This window comes from Micropterus dolomieu, linkage group LG08 (genome assembly GCF_021292245.1).
Source record: "Micropterus dolomieu isolate WLL.071019.BEF.003 ecotype Adirondacks linkage group LG08, ASM2129224v1, whole genome shotgun sequence".
Lineage (NCBI taxonomy): Eukaryota > Metazoa > Chordata > Actinopteri > Centrarchiformes > Centrarchidae > Micropterus > Micropterus dolomieu.
In genome coordinates, this window is record NC_060157.1 from 30,636,847 (window position 1) to 30,655,799 (window position 18,953).

General features: G+C 42.4%; 1 protein-coding gene across 3 annotated transcripts in view; it reads left to right on the top strand.

The window, feature by feature from the left end:
- The window catches only part of hdac7a (histone deacetylase 7a), a 118,540-nt gene that overhangs the window by 84,236 nt on the left and 15,351 nt on the right, over positions 1 to 18,953 (top strand). For all 3 annotated transcript variants that reach the window (XM_046055740.1, XM_046055741.1, XM_046055739.1), the window contains 5 exons: positions 1,059 to 1,114; positions 2,059 to 2,146; positions 2,294 to 2,413; positions 2,521 to 2,618; positions 18,531 to 18,649. In XM_046055740.1, the coding sequence (XP_045911696.1) occupies positions 1,059 to 1,114; positions 2,059 to 2,146; positions 2,294 to 2,413; positions 2,521 to 2,618; positions 18,531 to 18,649 (481 nt within the window). The remainder of the gene's footprint in view (positions 1 to 1,058; positions 1,115 to 2,058; positions 2,147 to 2,293; positions 2,414 to 2,520; positions 2,619 to 18,530; positions 18,650 to 18,953) is intronic.

Genomic DNA, 18,953 nt, shown 5'->3' on the forward strand with positions numbered 1-18,953 from the left:
GAAACCAAGTAAATGCAGTTATTTTCAGTTTTAGGCTAACATACATAACTACCTTAGCCTTAACAAAATGTAGCAAAGCATTTATTTCAATGGAATGGTGGTGCCTTGAACATCCTATTGCGTACACGAGTGCACTGGACATTTACTATCTTTTAAATATGGTTGCTGATTGGGTACAACACTGACACACCCACTAAATGAGAAAAAACATACTTGCATTTAACACCACATGCCTGCAGTTAATGAAAATAGATAAATTCTATTGTCAAGTTAAATGTCTGTTCAAAACAAAGCCGTGAATGTGTATTGCACTAAAATAAATGTTTGTAATGAGATTTTCATAAAATAAAATGTTTATGAAATGTTTGTGTTCATGATAATTCTGTTAAATATCAATAACATCTGGTTTAAATATATTTTTGTATAGAATGTTTTGTTTATTGATCTCTTTAAATATGTATTTTTAATGATATGCGGTCTTCTTGTCATCTGGAGCGAACACTCATCATGTTGTGCGGCCAATAATAGCAATAACTGTATTAAATTAAAAATAAAATATCTAATTTCCAATGACTGAAATATTAATTACTGATATAGTATGCTTAAGTGAATGGTATTTTTTAAACATTTAAACATTTTGTTTATGAATTTTATGTGATTTACAGAAAAAAAAATCAATTAACTACATTTAAGAAGGGGACTGTGACATTGTAGAACAAAAAATATGACATCATTATTTACAAAAACCCAAAAGAAAAGCAAATACATTGTATCTAAAATCTTTATATTATAGAGAACTTATTAAGCATGTTAAGGAAATTTATTCATTTTAAAATAAATTATGGTCGCACCGCATGATATTTATAAGGCCACAGACAGTTAAAAAAAACACTAAAATCACTTGATTTAAAGAAAATATTTAGTTAGTTTTAAATGTTGACCGTAATTTATGTGTGCCAGAACTGTGAAATTTAAAGATTGTACGTTCTTAACAGTGCACTTAAAGTACTTCATATCCAGTGAAACACTGATTAATAGTGTCATCTTCTTCTGCACAGAATGGCTTTGCTGTGGTCAGACCGCCAGGGCATCACGCAGACCCCTCCAATCCAATGTAAGTATGTTTATGTATTTGTGCATGGATCAGTCACTTCCTCAACTTGACCACATGCATTGTCAGCAGCTTCTCTGTGGAGGATATTTATGAAAAGACAGAGAGAAGACAAAGGGACAAAATAAGGGAAATTAGTCCGTGTGTGTCACTCAGATGTGTCCTTTAATCAAAAGGTTATGTTATATGAAAACATTCTCTTCCCACTGTAACATCCATGGGTGACCTGTTGGTGGAGCTGTTGTAGTCTGTGTGTAATGATGCCATACCTTTTGAGTTTTGCTGAGTAGTTTATTCTAGCACTTTTGACTGAAGACTACACATACAGTGAGTTCAGCGATTGTATATTATGTTGTTTTCTTTCCTGTGATGGACTGGACCTGTCCAGGGTGTACCCTGCCTTTCGCCCAATGTCAGCTGGGATTGGCTCCAGCTCCCCGCGACCCTGTACGCAGGATAAGCGGTTGACAATGGATGGATGGATGGATGGATTTTTTTATACAGATTGTTGGACTACTCATCTTCTTCTCATTTATTGTCAGCACAGTCCTTTACAGCTACTGTACTGTTAATAACCATTTTAAACTACAGGCATATAGTACAGTACATACAGTAGCGGATACTTTAATCAGGAATAGGCGGGTGCAACATTAAAAAAAAGATGACTACAGACACTCCTATTTGACTATCCATCCAAACTTCTCTTTCCCGAGCCACATTAACCAGCTCTGACTGGGGGATCCCGAGGCGTTCCCAGGCCAGTGTGGAGATATAATCTCTCCACCTAGTCCTGGGTCTTCCCCGAGGCCTCCTCCCAGCTGACTATGCATCAATTGTTCAACAATTGAGTGAAATAAATAAGCGCTAAAAGAGACATGTTTTTTCTTCTCAGTTAAAGTCTTTACATTATTCAAAACTGTCTTTAAACTTTTATCTCTGTCTATCAGGGGTTTCTGTTACTTCAATTCTGTGGCCATAGCTGCCAGGCAACTGCAACACAAGCTCAGTGTCAGCAAGATCCTCATTGTTGACTGGGTAAGATGGAGAATTCTGGCCTCATGCTGGTGTTTTTACTATTATATCGTATGTACTTGAGCATTTCTGTGATACTCAATAGTGAATGTATCTCCTTTGGTATTGCAATGTATAATATTAATATGTCTTCCATCATCCTGTTGCTAGGATGTTCACCATGGTAACGGCACCCAGGAAGTGTTCTACAGCGACCCCAGCGTTCTCTACATCTCGCTTCACCGCTATGATGATGGAAACTTCTTCCCTGGCAGTGGGTCGCCAGCTGAGGTGGGTGACCCCAGGCACATTGTAGCCCATTATATATACAAATTGCATATATTTTTATAAAATAATAGCACTGCATGAATGAAATGCAACATATTTTTGGGGTTTAGGTTGGTTCTGGAGCAGGTGAGGGCTTCAATGTGAATGTGGCGTGGACAGGAGGACTGGACCCACCCATGGGAGATGCTGAGTACCTCGCTGCATTCAGGTAGAACTAACTACTTCTCTGTTTAAAAACTGCAACACAAGCGTACAGGACAGAGATACAGATGGATGACATATTAAAGGAAAATCAACATTATGTTTTGAGTTTCTAAGGGTGTACTCACACTAGTCGATCTGTACCGTGCACGTTTATCCCCCAAAGTCCGGTTCGTTTTACCAGTCGATATTGACTTCCAGCTATGTACAGTGTGCTTACCTTGACAACCCAGCTGTGATCTAAGGTTAACATAGCTCTCCTTATTAGCTAGGCTCCATACATGCTTACTAATAACTTTTTTAAGCTGGGTCTCCAACATTGACAATTGTGTTGGACAGTTTTGTGCAGCGGTGTTCATGAGAGAGAGAGGGAGAGAGGGAGACAAGGAGACAAGGTATCAGAAACAGAATCAGAAGGAGTTTTATTGCCAAGTAGTGTTTTACACATACAAGGAATTTGCTGTGGTGATAAGGTGTTACACATAGACAAACATACAGTCAACATAAATAAATGTAGAAATATATAAATATGGAATGGAAGAACAACGTTGCAGATATATACATGTGCATTATTCTGGGTCTGTGCCGTGCAGAAGTAACGCAACGGAAGAGAATATTGTGTACATATAAATATATAAACTAGAAAGTATAAAAATATACAACAACAAAGATCAACAATCAACAACAAATACGTGCGACATCCCAGTTGACACGACATGAAACAGTATTTACATGTGCAGGGACATTTGTATCATTTGCAAGGGGGGAGTGTCAGTGGGGGACCCGGGGCTTGTTAATGAGGCTAGCTGCAGACGGGAAGAAGCTGTTTTTGTGGTGAGAGGTTTTGGTCCTCCTGCCAGAGGGGAGAGTCTGAAACAGTTTGTGTCCGGGGTGGGAGGGGTCAGCTGCAATCTTTCCTGCTCCCCTCAGAGTCCTCGAGGCTTACAGGTCCAGAAGAGAAGGAAGATTGCAGCCAATCACCTTCTCTGCAGAGCGAATCATACGCTGCAGCCTGCCCTTGTCCCTGGCAGTGGCAGCAGCGTACCAAATGGTGATGGAGGAGGTGAGGATGGACTCAATGATGGCGGTGTAGAAGTGCACCATCATTGTCTTTGGCAGGCTGAACTTCTTCAGCTGCCGCAGGAAGTACATCCTCTGCTGGGCCTTCTTGGTGAGGGAGGTGATGTTCAGCTCCCACTTGAGGTCCTGGGAGATGATGGTGCCCAGGAAGCGGAAGGAGTCCACAGTGGTGACTGGGGAGTCACACAGGATGAAGGGGGAGGGTGCGGCTGGGCTCTTCCTGAAGTCCAAGAGCATCTCTACTGTCTTCAGAGTGTTGAGCTCCAGACTGTTCTGGCCGCACCAGGTCACCAGATGGTCGATCTCCCACCTGTAGGCGGACCTATCCGCACCAGAGATGAGCCCGATGAGGGTGGTGTCATCCGCAAACTTCAGGAGCTTGATAGACTGGTGACTGGAGGTGCAGCTGTTGGTGTACATGGAGAAGAGAAGGGGGGAAAGAACGCAGCCTTGAGAGGAACCAGTGCTGACTGTCCCGGAATCAGAGACATGTTTTCCCAGCTTCACGTGCTGCTTCCTGTCCGTCAGGAAGTCAGTGATCCACCTGCAGGTGGAGTCAGGCACACTCAGCTGGGAGAGCTTGTCCTTCAGCAGGGCCGGGATGATGATGTTAAAAGCAGAGCTGAAATCCACAAACAGGATCCTGGCATAGGTTCCTGGGGAGTCCAGGTGCTGGAGGATGTAGTGAAGGGCCATGTTTGCTGCATCATCTACAGACCTGTTGGCTCTGTAGGCGAACTGCAGGGGGTCCAGGAGAGGGTCTGTAATGGATTTTAGGTGGGAAAAGGCGTTCAGAGGACTTCATAACCACAGAGGTCAGAGTCTGTAGTCGTTTAGTCCTGTGGTCCTTGGTTTTTTGGGGACAGGGATGATAGTGGAAGCTTTGAAGCAGGCTGGTACATGGCATGTCTCCAGTGAGGTGTTAAAAAGTGCTTCAGGGTGGATGGGGAGACAGAGTCCGGCCCAGCTGCTTTGCGGGGTTTCTGCCTCCTGAAAAGACCGTTGACGTCCCTCTCTGTGATGGAGAGAGGAGGGGAGGGGGTGGAGCTGGCCAGCTCTGAGGAGGGAGGGGAAGAAGTGGTGGAGCGGAGGAGTCACGGGGGATGGTGTCCGATTGACTCTCAAAGCGGCAGTAGAACTGGTTCAGCTCATTTGCCAGGCGAGAATCGTTTATGGAGTGGAGGACTTTGGGTTTATAGTTACTGATCTGTCTGAACCCCCTCCAGACAGAAGTGGCATCGTTTGCAGAGAAATGGTTCTTTAGTCTCTCTGAGTACAGTCGTTGTACCTGTACTTTAACGCCCTGCACCCAGCCCTGTAACCACTCCTAAATGCCTCCTACTTTTCCAACCTTAGCTGTCTGAGTTTAGCTGTGAACCAGGGTTTGTCATTGTTATAACTCACCCTGGTCCATGTTGGAATGCAGCTTGCCTCACAGAAGCTGATGTAGGACGTCACAGCCTCTGTAAACTCATCCAGATTGTTGGTAGCATTCTTGAAAACATCCCAGTCAGTGCAGTCTAAACATGCCTGGAGGTCCTCAACAGCTTCACTAGTCGACTTCTTTGATGTCCTCACTACAGGTTTACAGAGCTTAAGTTTTTGCCTGTAAGCAGGAATCAGGTGGACCATCACGTGATCAGAGTGTCCCAGTGGAGCGCGTGTGACGGCGTGATAGGCACTGCTAACTGTGGTGTAGCAGTGATCCAAAGTGTTCCCCTCTCTGGTTGGACACTTTATAAACTGTCTGTATTTGGGGAGTTCTTGGCTGAGATTTCCCCTGTTAAAGTCACCGAGAACAATAACAAGGGAGTCCGGGTTTGTCTGCTCTACACACAGTATCCGGTCGGCCAGCATGCTCTATGCATCCTGAACGTTGGCGTGCGGCGAGATGTAAACACCGACCAGAGTGAATGAAGCAAACTCACAGGGGGAGTAAAACGGTTTACAGTTAATGATAAGAAATTCCAGATTAGGAGAACAGTGCTGCTGAATCACTGTCACGTCTGTACACCAGCCATTGTTAATATAAAAACAGACACCTCCACCTTTTGTTTTGCCGGAGAGTTCTGTGTCGCGGTCCGCTCTGTACAGTTAGAAGCCAGCCAGCTGCAGCGCGGAGTCTGGTATCAGCTCACACAGCCACGTCTCTGTGAAGCACAGAACAGAAGATGAATAAAAGTCTCTGTTTTTCCACACCAGAAGTTGAAGTACGTCCAGTTTGTTGCACAGTGAGCGCACGTTGGAGAGAAATATTGCTGGTAGCGGTGTGCGGAGTCCCTGCCGGGGAAGACGTACAAGCGACCCGGCTCTTTTCCCTCTCCTGCAGAGCTTCAGAGTGCGAACGACAGCGAGTCAGCCCTTCACCAAAATGTCCAATAATTCCACTGATGACGCAAGAAAAGTGGGAATTAAATCCACTGCAGTTGTTCCCCTGATGTTCATGAGCTCCTCCCTGGTGAAAGAGCACCGGGAATCACAGACGAAAACTGAATTAACACACAAAAACAAAACAAAACAAAGCGCACCTATACTCAGCGCCATCTTGGTTGCATACGCGCAGCACTCTGCAATCAACTACGATTTCAAATAGGCCTAGTAAAAAATCACACATCAATATGTGGCGGTCAGCGCTAATACTGTGGCGGGCCGCCACAAATAAATCAATGTATGGGAAACACTGACTGAGTGATGACGTAAATGTGCTCGGATCTTTAGGCACAGTGTAAGCGCAGGCCAGCAGGGGACTGTGGAGGGGGGACAATCTTGCTCGGGCACAGTACAAAGCAACTGGGCGTAGTGTGGCTATGCCTTAAGTGTGTATGGGTCTATACTGCAGGAATGAAACCGTCCCATGTTGCTTCAAAATCTCATATTGGTGTTCATTTGTGTTGAGATCTAGACATTGCAAAAGATGATTCACATAATTTTTATATTACACATTCAGTGACCCCTTGCGTCTATTTGAAGGATCTGCATTTATTAAATCCACTCAGTTTTGCTGATTTTTCTCTTGAAATTGTTTCCCATTTGTATGTTGTGGTGTTCCCATGTTTGATAGAATTGTAGAGAAACTTTCCAGACTATTGTACACTACCGGTTCTCTAATTTAGTACATAAGAAAAGGAAATAGCTTTTTGAACTCTTTTGGGAAGTCTCATCTGAGTTTGTGAAGTTGGAGTGGAAGTGTGGATATTTTCTAGTTGTGTCTGTGATACACAACAGAAAGTCTAAATTGTCTGAATCTTGCTTCCTTATTGTTTTTTATTTTAATTTTATTTTTTCATATATATTCTACAAATTATTTTTTATTTTTTTATTTTTTATTAAGGATGGAGCAACATTTTTTCCAGATGTAAAGAACATGAGCAATTTTTTTCTTTTTCAGCATAAAAGTTAACCCAACAAAAATTAAAAGCAGATAGTTTATATTTTTATCTTTAATTCGTTTCTTGGATGTGAAATCTGATAGATTAGGCAACATTGTTTTGCCCAGGGGTGGACTTGTAATCTGGCATGCCCGGTGAGCCAACAAACCTTTGGGGCCGGTGGAACGTAAATTATTTTTTTATATACCCTAACTGTTAAAAATGGTCCAACAATTAGCCCATAAAACACAGACAGTGGCCCATTGGGTTATTTAATAACTGACATTGTGGTGGCCGAATCACATCTTTTACTAGCCCCCAGTCCCTCCCCCTCTCCTCTCTGTTTCTTGTGTTGCGGGCCAAAAAAAATAAATTCTTCAGACGGCTGCCGTCAAATGCGAAAATAACCGTGTATTTGCAGTAGCTTCAACATCAGCTGCAGTACAGTGCAGACACAGGCACTTGAAGGAGTAAAGCCATGGCCACTGCCAGGTAGAGGAGGAGGCGTGAGACAGCAGAGCAGAATGACAAAGTCACTGTGACAGGGCTGAGGGACAGAGAGAGCAGGAGTATAAGTGAAGTGATAAACATGTAGTAGCTCAACCTGTAGGGAGGGAGCAGGGAGGTGTAGGGTCATATGTGTCATTTACACTGGGGATGCTGGGGACATCACTTTTTGAGATCATTTGTTAAAAAAGTTCTGAAAAATGGCTTGCACCAAGAAATGTTAATTAACAAATAAAAATGCTATGAGAAAGATTGATTTGCACAGTAAGCCTGCAATGCAAGAAACCTCTGTGTTGTCCAAAAAAAATAAGCTACTGATTACTGCCCTATAATATTTTTATATTCTGATTTGTCACCGGTTACCTTTTATATAAATAAAAACATTTATACCATAAATTGGTGCAAAAAATGTCTCCAGAATGCAGGGCATTAAGTGTTTAATGCTAAAAATCTTTTAGGGGAGAAACCCCCAGACCCCCCAATTGTTAATATCATCAATAAATATTTATTATTTATAATAGTAGGCCTATAAAAATATATTCTTGTCTTGTTCTTATGACCCCAATCTTGTGCAATGTCACATCTCAGGGATTTTGTCCCTAATCTGAGCTCTTAAATGTCCCCACCACTTTTCAACACAAAGTGACGCCCTTGGGTAGGGTGTGTGCTATGCCGTAGTGACAATGATGATGATTACTTTAATTAAGGTCAATAGTGATACCATAATCATAACACTATCATAAAGCGATACTGTCACCTACTGCTAGTTATCACTCACTGTCATACAGCACTGCATAAGCTATTTGACATTGTTTTGTAGCTAGCATAGTTTCCTAATGCAGTCTGCAGGCTAACTGTCCTAATGGCTGCGGTGAGGTTATTTTGTCATTGCATTGTGTTCCCAATTGTAATCCCACACTGCTGTGAAAATGACTTGTAGGCTACTTGTAGTTTAGTAAGAGTTGTGTACTCCATGGCCACCTCTGATCACCATGGAGTCAGTAAATGAGTGCAAATTACTACACTGGTTCACTTGCATTGGTATACTTATCCATGGCACATACCACTCAGCTGGTTTGGGGGAATATTACAGTAAGTACGTTAGATATGGATTTGTTTCAGTTTTCATTGATCAGGATAAGGGTATTTAGTGGAGCTGTGATCACACAATGTATCTCATTTCCTTTACACTGAGCCACAACAAAGACACTTCAGTTGAGCCTCTGCACAGCTTAACATTGCCTCTGACGTACTTCTTGGGTAATTAATAATCCTTGTCATTTGTGTCTGGCACTCCCTGTTTCCAGTAACTTCAGATGCTTTACAGTAAATAGTTTCTAGGTCTTATGTTTGACAGATTACAAACCATTATTTCCTGCTTGTGGGTTGGATGATTGTCTGTAGTGGGAGTTTGACACCAATTAAGGTTCAGTAGTGTGGGCTTTTTGGTTGCCTGGTGCATCTATCAGGAAACTGTGGCAAAGTTGCAGACATAATTGGGGGAAACTGTGTGCATACACTTAAGCATTCATAGTTTATATACAGTTCATGAGCACAAACACACAATGGGCCATGATCTTATACCTAATGAAATTACAAAATAGGTGGCATTTAATTTTTGTCGTTACTGTCATCACCTCCAGATCACTGAAAATCAATGTGAAATTTATTCAAACATAATACTGCTCATTTGAGGATTTTCAAGAGACAATCAAGTCAAGAAGTCAATCAAGAGACCCTTATGCAAAAACAATAGCAAAACATTGATTCTTTACCAGCTCCAGGACTGCATCTTTATAGCATGACCCTGACCTTGGACCTTTCTTTGGAGCAGAGCAACAGAGGGACAGATTTTCCAATAAGAAAAATCCTAAGTAGGGAATTGCGCATCCAGTGTTCTTGAGGGGGAACAGTTCACCTCCATGGCTGGTGTTATGCGTAGGTCCCCGGTGGCACCCTGAAGCGGAGGACCGCTAGGGAAAACTCGCTGCCGACCCACGGTGTGTGAGCCCGATCGTTTTCCAGCTGCAACCCCTGAGGCAGGCAGACTGGTGAGAGCTCGCTGGCGGTTAGCGTGTCCCGAGCGCCAAGACGGCGGGAAAAACAGCGCCAGTTGCCTGAGCCGCCACGAGGGAGGGGACCTCGGTCAGCCTCTCGGGGGGCTGTGGGCGAGAGCGCCGCCTCGCGTCCCAGGTTTGTTGAGGGGGACTACGGGAAGCGACGCTTCGCTTCTGGCTCCAGCGGTAGGAGCTAGACGAGGGCTGAGCTTGTCTCTCTTCAGCCGTCGCCGTCCTGGACCCAGACCGGCGGAGGAGATATTGCTCAAACGCCTCTCCCTGCGTTTCAGCGTGCTTAAACCTGCTGACGACAGCATCCACTGCCTCACCAAACAGGCCAGTAGGAGAGAGGGGCACATCCAGGAGAAAAGCCTTCTCCTTCCCCTGGATGCCCGAGAGGTTGAGCCAAAGATGGCGCTCCGTAGCCACCAATGCTGCCATGGAGCAGCCAATGCTTGGTAACACAGAGTGTTAAGTTCGCAGCTCTACGGAGCTCAGTCAGGTCCTCCTCAGAGGGACCTCCACCTAGGTCACAGTCTTGAGAAGATCGGCCTGGTACGCCTGCAAGATGGCCATAGTGTGCAGGCTGGCACCAGCTCAACCCACTGCCATGTAGGCCTTGCCCACCAAAGCGGATGTCGTCCGACACGGCTTGGTGGGGAGCGCCGACATCTGAAGGAATGCAGCGAGGGTGGGAGAAAGATAGCTCGCGAGCGCTTCCTCCCCCCAAGGCATCGTTCTGTAGCCGTGCTGCTTAGTTTCTGTCACGCTGCTGTAGTCCAGCAGAGGGGACACAGACAGCCGTGCAGAGCAGCTTTTTTTTTTTTTGGTCTGTTCCATGATTTACATAACTCATTGTGCAAATCAGGAAAGAACGCGGGGGTGGCGCTCGGGCTGCAGAAAAGCTCATTGAGGTTACTGCCGGCCTGCGGCTCCTGCCCCGCCTCTCACAGCTGGGCGCGAACTGATGACGTCGGCCCAGCTCCCGGAAGTCATCCTCCATGATGCTAAGCACGTCTAGCCTTTCCTCAGAATCAGACTGTGCAAGCCTCTCCAAACTCATACCTTGGGCGGGAGAAGCCAAGAGCGGACTCCCGAACGGGAAAGAGAGGAGGCGGAGTCAGCAGACGAGGAACGGGAAAAAGCCTCGGCAGTCCCGATGCCCTCGGAGATGTCGCACTGGGAGCCCCATGACCGAAGCCGCCACGCCGCCTCAGCGACCGCCGGGCGCGAGCCACGGGGAGAGCGCATCCGGCCGTCTTCAGAAAAGAGAGCTGCACGGGACCTCAGCACCCTCAGGGGCAGGGCCTCGCAATGGCCGCAAGCAGCCCCCTCGAGAGCTGCCTGGGCATGCGGCATCCCCAGACAGGAAACACTCAGGGCATGAGTGTCCCCAGCCGTGATGTAGCGCGGGCATGGAAAGACACACTGCCTGAACTGCTCACCAGCCATCTCCTCTGCTTCTCCTTCCAGGTAACTAGAACTTCTTGTGGTAGCTTTCTTCTGAGTAGTCTCAAACAAGCCAGAGTGCCTGCTGAATAGAAAAAAGCTAATGTGTCCGGTGTGCCGGTGTGCTTATATACGCCTCCAGTTACGCCGTCACACGCTACCGTTAGCAACGCCAATAGGATTGGAGTAGTTTCATTCATGATTTCAGCCCTGCCACGCCCAGAGGCGTTCCCATAGTGTCGTCACCGACGCAGTTCGAGTTCCCTCGAAGGGGAACGAAGTAATGCTGGTTTCAGTGTTTTCATGCTAAAAGACCTCCCTAAAGTTTTGGACTTCGTGGAGTTTCTGTGTTCTCCAAGTAGGTTTGAACCTTCCAGAGCTTGATATCATGATAAAATACATGTTTGGTTTTTTTTCAGAAGATAATTTGAAAAGTATTTAATGACGACATTTTGTTGAACCAGTCTCCAAAGTCATCATAGGAAAAGTCGAGAGCATTCAATGGGAACAACAAATCAAACCAAAGTATCATTTTTATCATATAATGCCAGTCAAATGTCCTAGTATTCAGATCTGGACTTAATAAAAGTTTTAAGTAGTTCTCTGTTTTTTTCAATCTGCCTAGAGTTCCAGATGCTGAGTTTACAATCAAAACGTTTCAGATAATTGTCTGCTCAGTTATAGAAGATAATACAAATTTTAAGATGCAATGTGAGTTGGAATCACAGACTCAAGGTGAAACTTGAACTGAGTGCTGTAGAAACTGATATTTCTACCAATGCAGGAAACAAACAGATCAATGAGAGAAAAAGAACTTGACATAATTTAATATTTGTGGTTTACTTATTGCCTTTACTAGCTAGTATAGAGTGAGACACGACAGGTAATGTGGGTAGTGAGGGGGAATGACATGCAATTAAAGTGGACTTGCCAGATATGTAGTACATTTTAATTGTAGAGCACAATATTACATTCAATATCTTAATTAGCTTTGCAGACCCAAACTATGAACAGTCATCAACCCAGTCCAAGCTCTACGAACACAAGGAGAAACCCTTAGCATTCAAGGAACAAATATTACATTGATGCACAGTATCAATGTGACATTCACTAAGTGAAAATAACTGATCTTTCTTTTTAATCTAGTCTATTTGATACATGCTGTTTTCCAGAATAGAGTTGTAAATTACTTATCATGTTAAGGGGAAACTGCACTGCATTTACTGAGAACAAATACCAGGCAACATTTTGAGATGTTTTGAAAAGAAATTTCTTTTGGGGCCCTGTGATGGACTGGCGACCTGTCCATCGCCTGGTGTCAACTGGGATTGGCTCAAGCCCCCCCCGTGACCCCCGGTCAGCGGTTGACGATAGATGGATGGATGTTGAATAATCTGTAGGAGGAAAAACACACACACACACACACACACACATACACACACACCATAGACTGTATATAAAAATGGACGTAGCGTCACCCATTGGTTTCTGAAGAGCCGTTTTGAAGCTCAAAATTGGCAGAGCTGGCCAGCGCCATCTTGGCAGCGCGTCACTCCCAGATAACCAAAAATGGGCAAAGAGGCAGGTCGTAGGTGGAGCTGAGGTGACGTGTTGCTGAAACCACTCCCGCCTAGCTCGACGTGACCGAGTTAGCTCATGCTAAGGAGCTAATGCTACATGCTACTCTGCGGTGCTGTACGGTGGAGGTTGGTACCGGTTGGAACCTGCTGTTACCAGTTTACCAACATTACCAGCTCACAGTCAAGGTAAGACACCGGAAAATATTAAAATAACTCACATATCTGTTATTGACATTATACTTCACAAGGTTTTAAATGGTTTTTAATTTATAAATGTGGTAACGTTATTTTGCAACACTAACTTAAGATTTTGTTGAGACCAACGTTAACAGTTATCTATGAATCAGTTATTAATTACCTTAAGTTTACTTAACGTTACAGCTCAAACGAACAATTTCAAGCAAATCAATTAACCCTTTTACATGCCGTTACAAATCGTTTATTTGGACGTCACCTCAGTATGTTAACTTACTTGTAATAAACGTCATGATGGAAGCTATATATCTTGTAAAACGTAAAATGTTATCAGATTAATTAATTCCCCACACCGCTATTTTGAGTAACGTTGCTGCTGTCGGCAGGGCTGTGTGAGATTATTGTCTGGAATAGGACACTTGTGAGAGAAAGGTACTTTTTATATTTGTCACAAGATTCTTGTTGAGGTTCTGATGCCTCCACATCTGCTACTCAAAGCTTAAACTTTGAGTCTAAAATAACGTTGCTAGTCTTGGCTACTGGACATTTGATAGATGATGTAAAATTTTATGTCTTAAAAGGACAACACAAAAAAATTTTAAGAGTGTCCCTTGTTCCATTTTCTCCCACTTATGTGACATAATTGTGCTGTCACATTAAAACACTGAGGCATCTTTTAGAGGAGCATCTCAAAAAATTAGAATACTGAGGCAAAGTTCTTCCTGAGCATCAGAACCAGAGAGATTACAGGCTTCAAAAACCTTTGCAGGTGTTTTGAGTTAATTAGCTTATTAGAGAGCTCTTCTCCAGTTATTTCTGTATAATTTATAATACAGAACATGTATTTAGGCTATTCTAAAATGTTTATACATTCAAATGCTACGTCAAATGCTTTGTGTAATGAATCTAGAATATATCAAAGATTCACTTTTTGAATTAAATTACGTTAGAAAATGAACTTCACCACAGTATTCTATTTATTAAAGAATCATCTGTATTTACTTTATATTTTCACCTGAAGAATTTATTATACATTTTCCTCGAAGAGTCACACTGTGGATCAGATGTCCCACCTGGTGAGAACTGGAAGCCTTGTTATTGTCGTGGAAGTCTGTATCTCTTGGCGTGGACTGACGTGGAAAAGCCATCTCTCCTTCTGTTTACTTTGACTTTTAAATATTGTCCATATTTGTATCATAGATCCATTTAAACAAAGATATGGTTTATGGTTCACTTGTAATAAATTCTATATATATTAGCACTCCCTGTCTTTACTACTTACTGAAGAGTATACCACAGATAAAACATGAAACATTAAAACTGAACTCTTGCTTAAAAACATCAGTCTAGTATAAGTTAAAAAGTGAAAATACTCCCAAACATGTTTCACATGAAATGTTGAAAAGTAATTATGCAGTGTATTTGTGTGTGTGCGGGAGTATTTTTACTTTCTACCTTATACTTTAAGATAAATAAGGAGCCATACACCCAGTACCCATATACTGTATAACAGAGCCTGAAGTTTCTGAAGAGTGCCTTGTTTGCTGCTCTGATATAAGTCTAGTTTAAACACAGAATAATGTGGGCACATCCAAACCATCCTGTGGGTAAGTGCTGAAACAAAGAATGATCTGCACAGAGTAATTATGAATCCCACTAGGTGGTTTTTATTGTGGCGTTGCAAACTCTGAGGTCTCAGAGCTGACCGAATGCACATGTAGTAAATAGATGAGTCTATACAATGTAAACCACACGAGACCTTCTCAGAGGTCGCAATGACATCACAACTACTGGCTTCACAACTATTCAGCGTGCAGATAATTTTTTTTCCACGACAGAGTAACTTCTCAGTCAATGTCACATTTGTCTCTTAAAGAAATGTCAAAATAAAACGGTATAAAACATCAACCTTTCATTTTTTACTTTCTACTAACATATATGTAAAATGTTAGCCTATAAATACCATCTTAATATTTTCATTTACAGCTGTTAACTATAATATATTGTTAAGTTTAGATCACACTATTTAAAATTAAAATATGAAACTGATGATGAATGAAGAATGGATTTATTATGTATAATTAGTTCCAATTAACAGTCTTCCTAATACAAAAGCCATAGTTTAATAAATTAAACTATTAAAAGGTTACAAATGTAGGTAGTAGTTTTGTATGACTTGAAGTTTGTTGGGAGTTATTATAATGATAGAATCTGTTGATAAGAACCCAGTGTCATAATTTCACGTCAGTAGTGTTCAGGTGTTGTGAGTAAAAAGAAAAGCAGGAGCTGAAGAGCTGGAAGCTGGAGCTGTTCTCTCCTGAAGAGCTGGACACAGCTAATCGCATCTGGAGGGTTCTGCAATCAGCTCCTCTGGCACCTGTATAGACAACAGTGGGTAACCAGTTAAGCAGCTTCTTCCAAAGAGCCATAAAGCTACTGAACTCTGAGATCGCCTCAGCATGATAACTTCTCTGGCATGTGACAGTAATTAGGGGGTGGCAATGTAAAATACACTGTTTACTAATATGTGCAATCTACGGTTTTCTGCTGGACACTGTGCAATAATAACTACTCAAGTCAGATCTTATTGAACGTTTATTATAAGGATCTTATTTTATATTTCTTATTGAACTCTCACACACCTAATTTCTTGCTTTAACTAAACCATCGCCCTACTTACAGCACAGCTACCTGTCTGCAGGCATAACTCGCATTATATGCTGACAAAAAAGGTGGATGTAAACCTCTGCAGGTAGCCTACAACAGCTGTTCTGCCGAATAATGCATCCATCTCTTAAGCTTCCAGAAACGTCACTGATCAAATGCAGTTATCACCTCAGAGTGTTTGCTGAATCTCAAGGAATGCTACATCTACTAAGTGTAATAACTTATTGATGAGTCTGAACGTCCTTCAATATGTACTTTGAATCAATCATTCCCACTGATGAACCCCACAAAGAATAGTATAACGTTATTGTTTTTAAACAGTAACGTTACGCTTGAAGGTACACGGCTCTCCTCGGGAAAGACAGCTAACTCAAATAGTGGCATCGGTGCTCCTCAGTGACAGTTTCAGGCAGAACACCGCAGCCGCTCCCCCCTCGGCTCTCTGCCTTTAAACCATTCTTGTCCATCAGGATCAGGTGCAGCCACTTACAATAGTAAATCTCACATCGCCCATTAGTAAAGGTTACCGTTAACATAATGTCAGCTAACTGAGAGCTGAGCCTTTACTTACAACTTCACACAGACGCCTTTTCTTCAAAGCATTATCACCCTAATGTCTAACACTAAGGTTAATCTAATAACGTTAGATTTTGGATTCTCCCTTCTTGCTGACTTGTCTTTGACTCATTAAAAGCTGCGGTTAGAACACACTAACTTACTTAACGTTACTTACACTAATGGCTAATTACCGCAACAAGCTAACAAGTTATATGCCGACAGCGATACCTGTTAAATGTTAACACATAAATAAAATACAGGAATTTCACTCACCAAGTAGAACACGGATTTCCTGGAGGTTCTCTCTCCAACGAACTGCACAGCCTGCCATTATTCATCTGGTATCTGCATGTAGAAATGTCCAAAAGGCTCCAACAGGCTGAGCCTCAGAGCTCCGTGTAGCTGAGTGAGGCTAACAGATGGCGGACCGAGTGCTAACAGTGGCAGCGGCTAATGGCGCCTGTTAATTAAAGCGGCCACTCCCCTAATAATGCAGAACTTTAAGGCTTAATATAATTTAAACAGGTGAGTTATAAAAAAAAATTCACCCCCCTCACAGTTGTCACGAAGGACAAAAATAGCGATATGCACTAAAACCATTTTTTGACCCAGGCTGTAAACATGTTTTATTCTGCTAAGAAGTTGGGCATTTTAACATGGGGGTCAATGGAGATTCACTCCCTTCTGCAGCCAGTCTGAAGTGGCCACTCGATGAATTGCAGTTTCAGATATTTCCGTATTGGTATCGGAAGTGAGAGCCGGAGGTTGTCGCTTGATACACACACACACCACCACCACCATTGTATGTATGAAAATTCATCTATGTATCTTTGTGTTGTGTATTTGAGTGTATATGCTCATGCTGGAATGTGTGATTTATCTCTGTCCTCATTTTTGTCTAGGAGCTCATGTTGTCCATTTGCATGCAGTGTGTGTTTGGAAATGTGCGTGTGTGTTTGAATATGTATGTGTGTATGAAGGGGAGGGAGGGAGGTCTCCAAAGTCCCCAGGCAGAGTAATGAAGGGAAATGGATCCCAGATGGACTGTTTTTTGTCTTTTCTCTGTGTTGTCAATGACGTGAGGAGAGTGACAAGCCTCTAATGGGAAACAGACTCACACACTCCTGCTTTAAACTCCGCTGACAGCATCAGCTGCAGAATTGAGTCTCTCTCTCCTCCCCGGGGCAGCAGCACTCCCCTAACAACAATAGCATTAAGGAAATATTTATCTGTTTGAAGTCCACAAACAACACAGAGCAGCTCAGTTGAACAAAGATGAAACTGTAGTCATTGTTTTTGGTGCCAAGGAAGAAGAATTAAAAGTCAGTGCTCTGCTTCAATCAGTAATGTTAAAACCACAAACCAAGCCAGAAATCTTGGTGTAGTCATGAACTCAGACCTGAATTTTAGCACCCACATTAAGACAATTAAAAAGTCAGCCTATTATCACCTGATGAATATATCAAGGATTAAAGGACTCAGCAGGACCTTGAAAAACTGCATTTCAGTCGACTCGACTACTGTAACGGTGTCTTTACAGGTCTACCTAAAAAATCAATCGGACAGCTGCAGCTGATTCAGAATGCAGCTGCTCGAGTCCTCACTAAGACCAAAAAAGTGAATCACGTCACTCCACTTCTGGAGATTTTCTGTTACGTTATGAACCATTCAGAGTTCTCAGGTAGTCAGGGACAGGTCTCATTCTGTCCCCAAACTTAAAACTAAACACAGAGAAGCAGCATTCAGTTTTTATGCTCCATATATCTGGAACAAACTCCCAGAAAACTGCAGGTCTGCTGATACTGTCAGTTCTTTTAAATCAAGATGAAGACTTTTCTTTTTACCACTGCCTTTAATTAAATCAAATGTAAGGTTGTAAATTAATAACTTACATTGCACAGTAAATTTCACTGTCCTGTTATATTTTCTATTTAACTTATAAAATTGTATTTCAATGTCTTTTTTATGTTTCCCTATTTTGCTTTTATGTTTTATGTAAAGCACTTTGAATCGCCTTGTTGTTGAAATATACCAGAAAAATAAACTTGCCTTGCCTTGCTTATAAGCGCTGACAAAACAATTTGACTTTGTCAAGTACACTTGTCTTATTTGAGACTGTGCAGGTTCTCTAACAGAGACACAATAGATTCATTTGTATGCCTTTTTTAGATTTGATACAAATACATTTTTCCATGCCAACAGTGATTGTATATTGAGGATATATTACAGCCAGTAGATTAAACAAACCTGAAGTAGAACAGACATTACATGACAAAACACAGACTATTCATTGACATTAGTGGTAAAAAGGAAAATAAAACACTGGCATTATCCTGAGTGTTGTGTAATATATGACATGTATCTACCTATATGGGCAACCAGTAGAAATTACAACAACACAGCCATCTCTTCCCAGTCCCTTGAAGTTACAGTGGCCTGTGTGTTTGTTTTCTCACAGGTCTGTGGTGATGCCCATTGCGCAGGAGTTCTCCCCAGATGTTGTTCTTGTGTCAGCTGGGTTTGATGCCGCCGAGGGCAACCCTGCTCCTCTGGGAGGATACAAGGTCTCTTCCAAATGTAAGCATGGATCTCTACCACAGACTGCACAGTCTTTACCTCAAGGTCTCATTTTTAGCAAGGGATGCCAATAAGAACTTTACTTTGCGGTCCTGTGGAGATATTAATATATTATTAAAGTTCCTGTCAAGCATGGACCAAAGAGCAGAAGTTGTGCCTACTACAGTACCTCGCTGATATAACCAGTATTATTATTATTATTATTATTATTATTATTATTATTATTATAACAACACATTTTATTTATAGGTACCTTTCAGAACAATAAAGGTCACCTCACAAAACACAATAAAATTAGCAACAA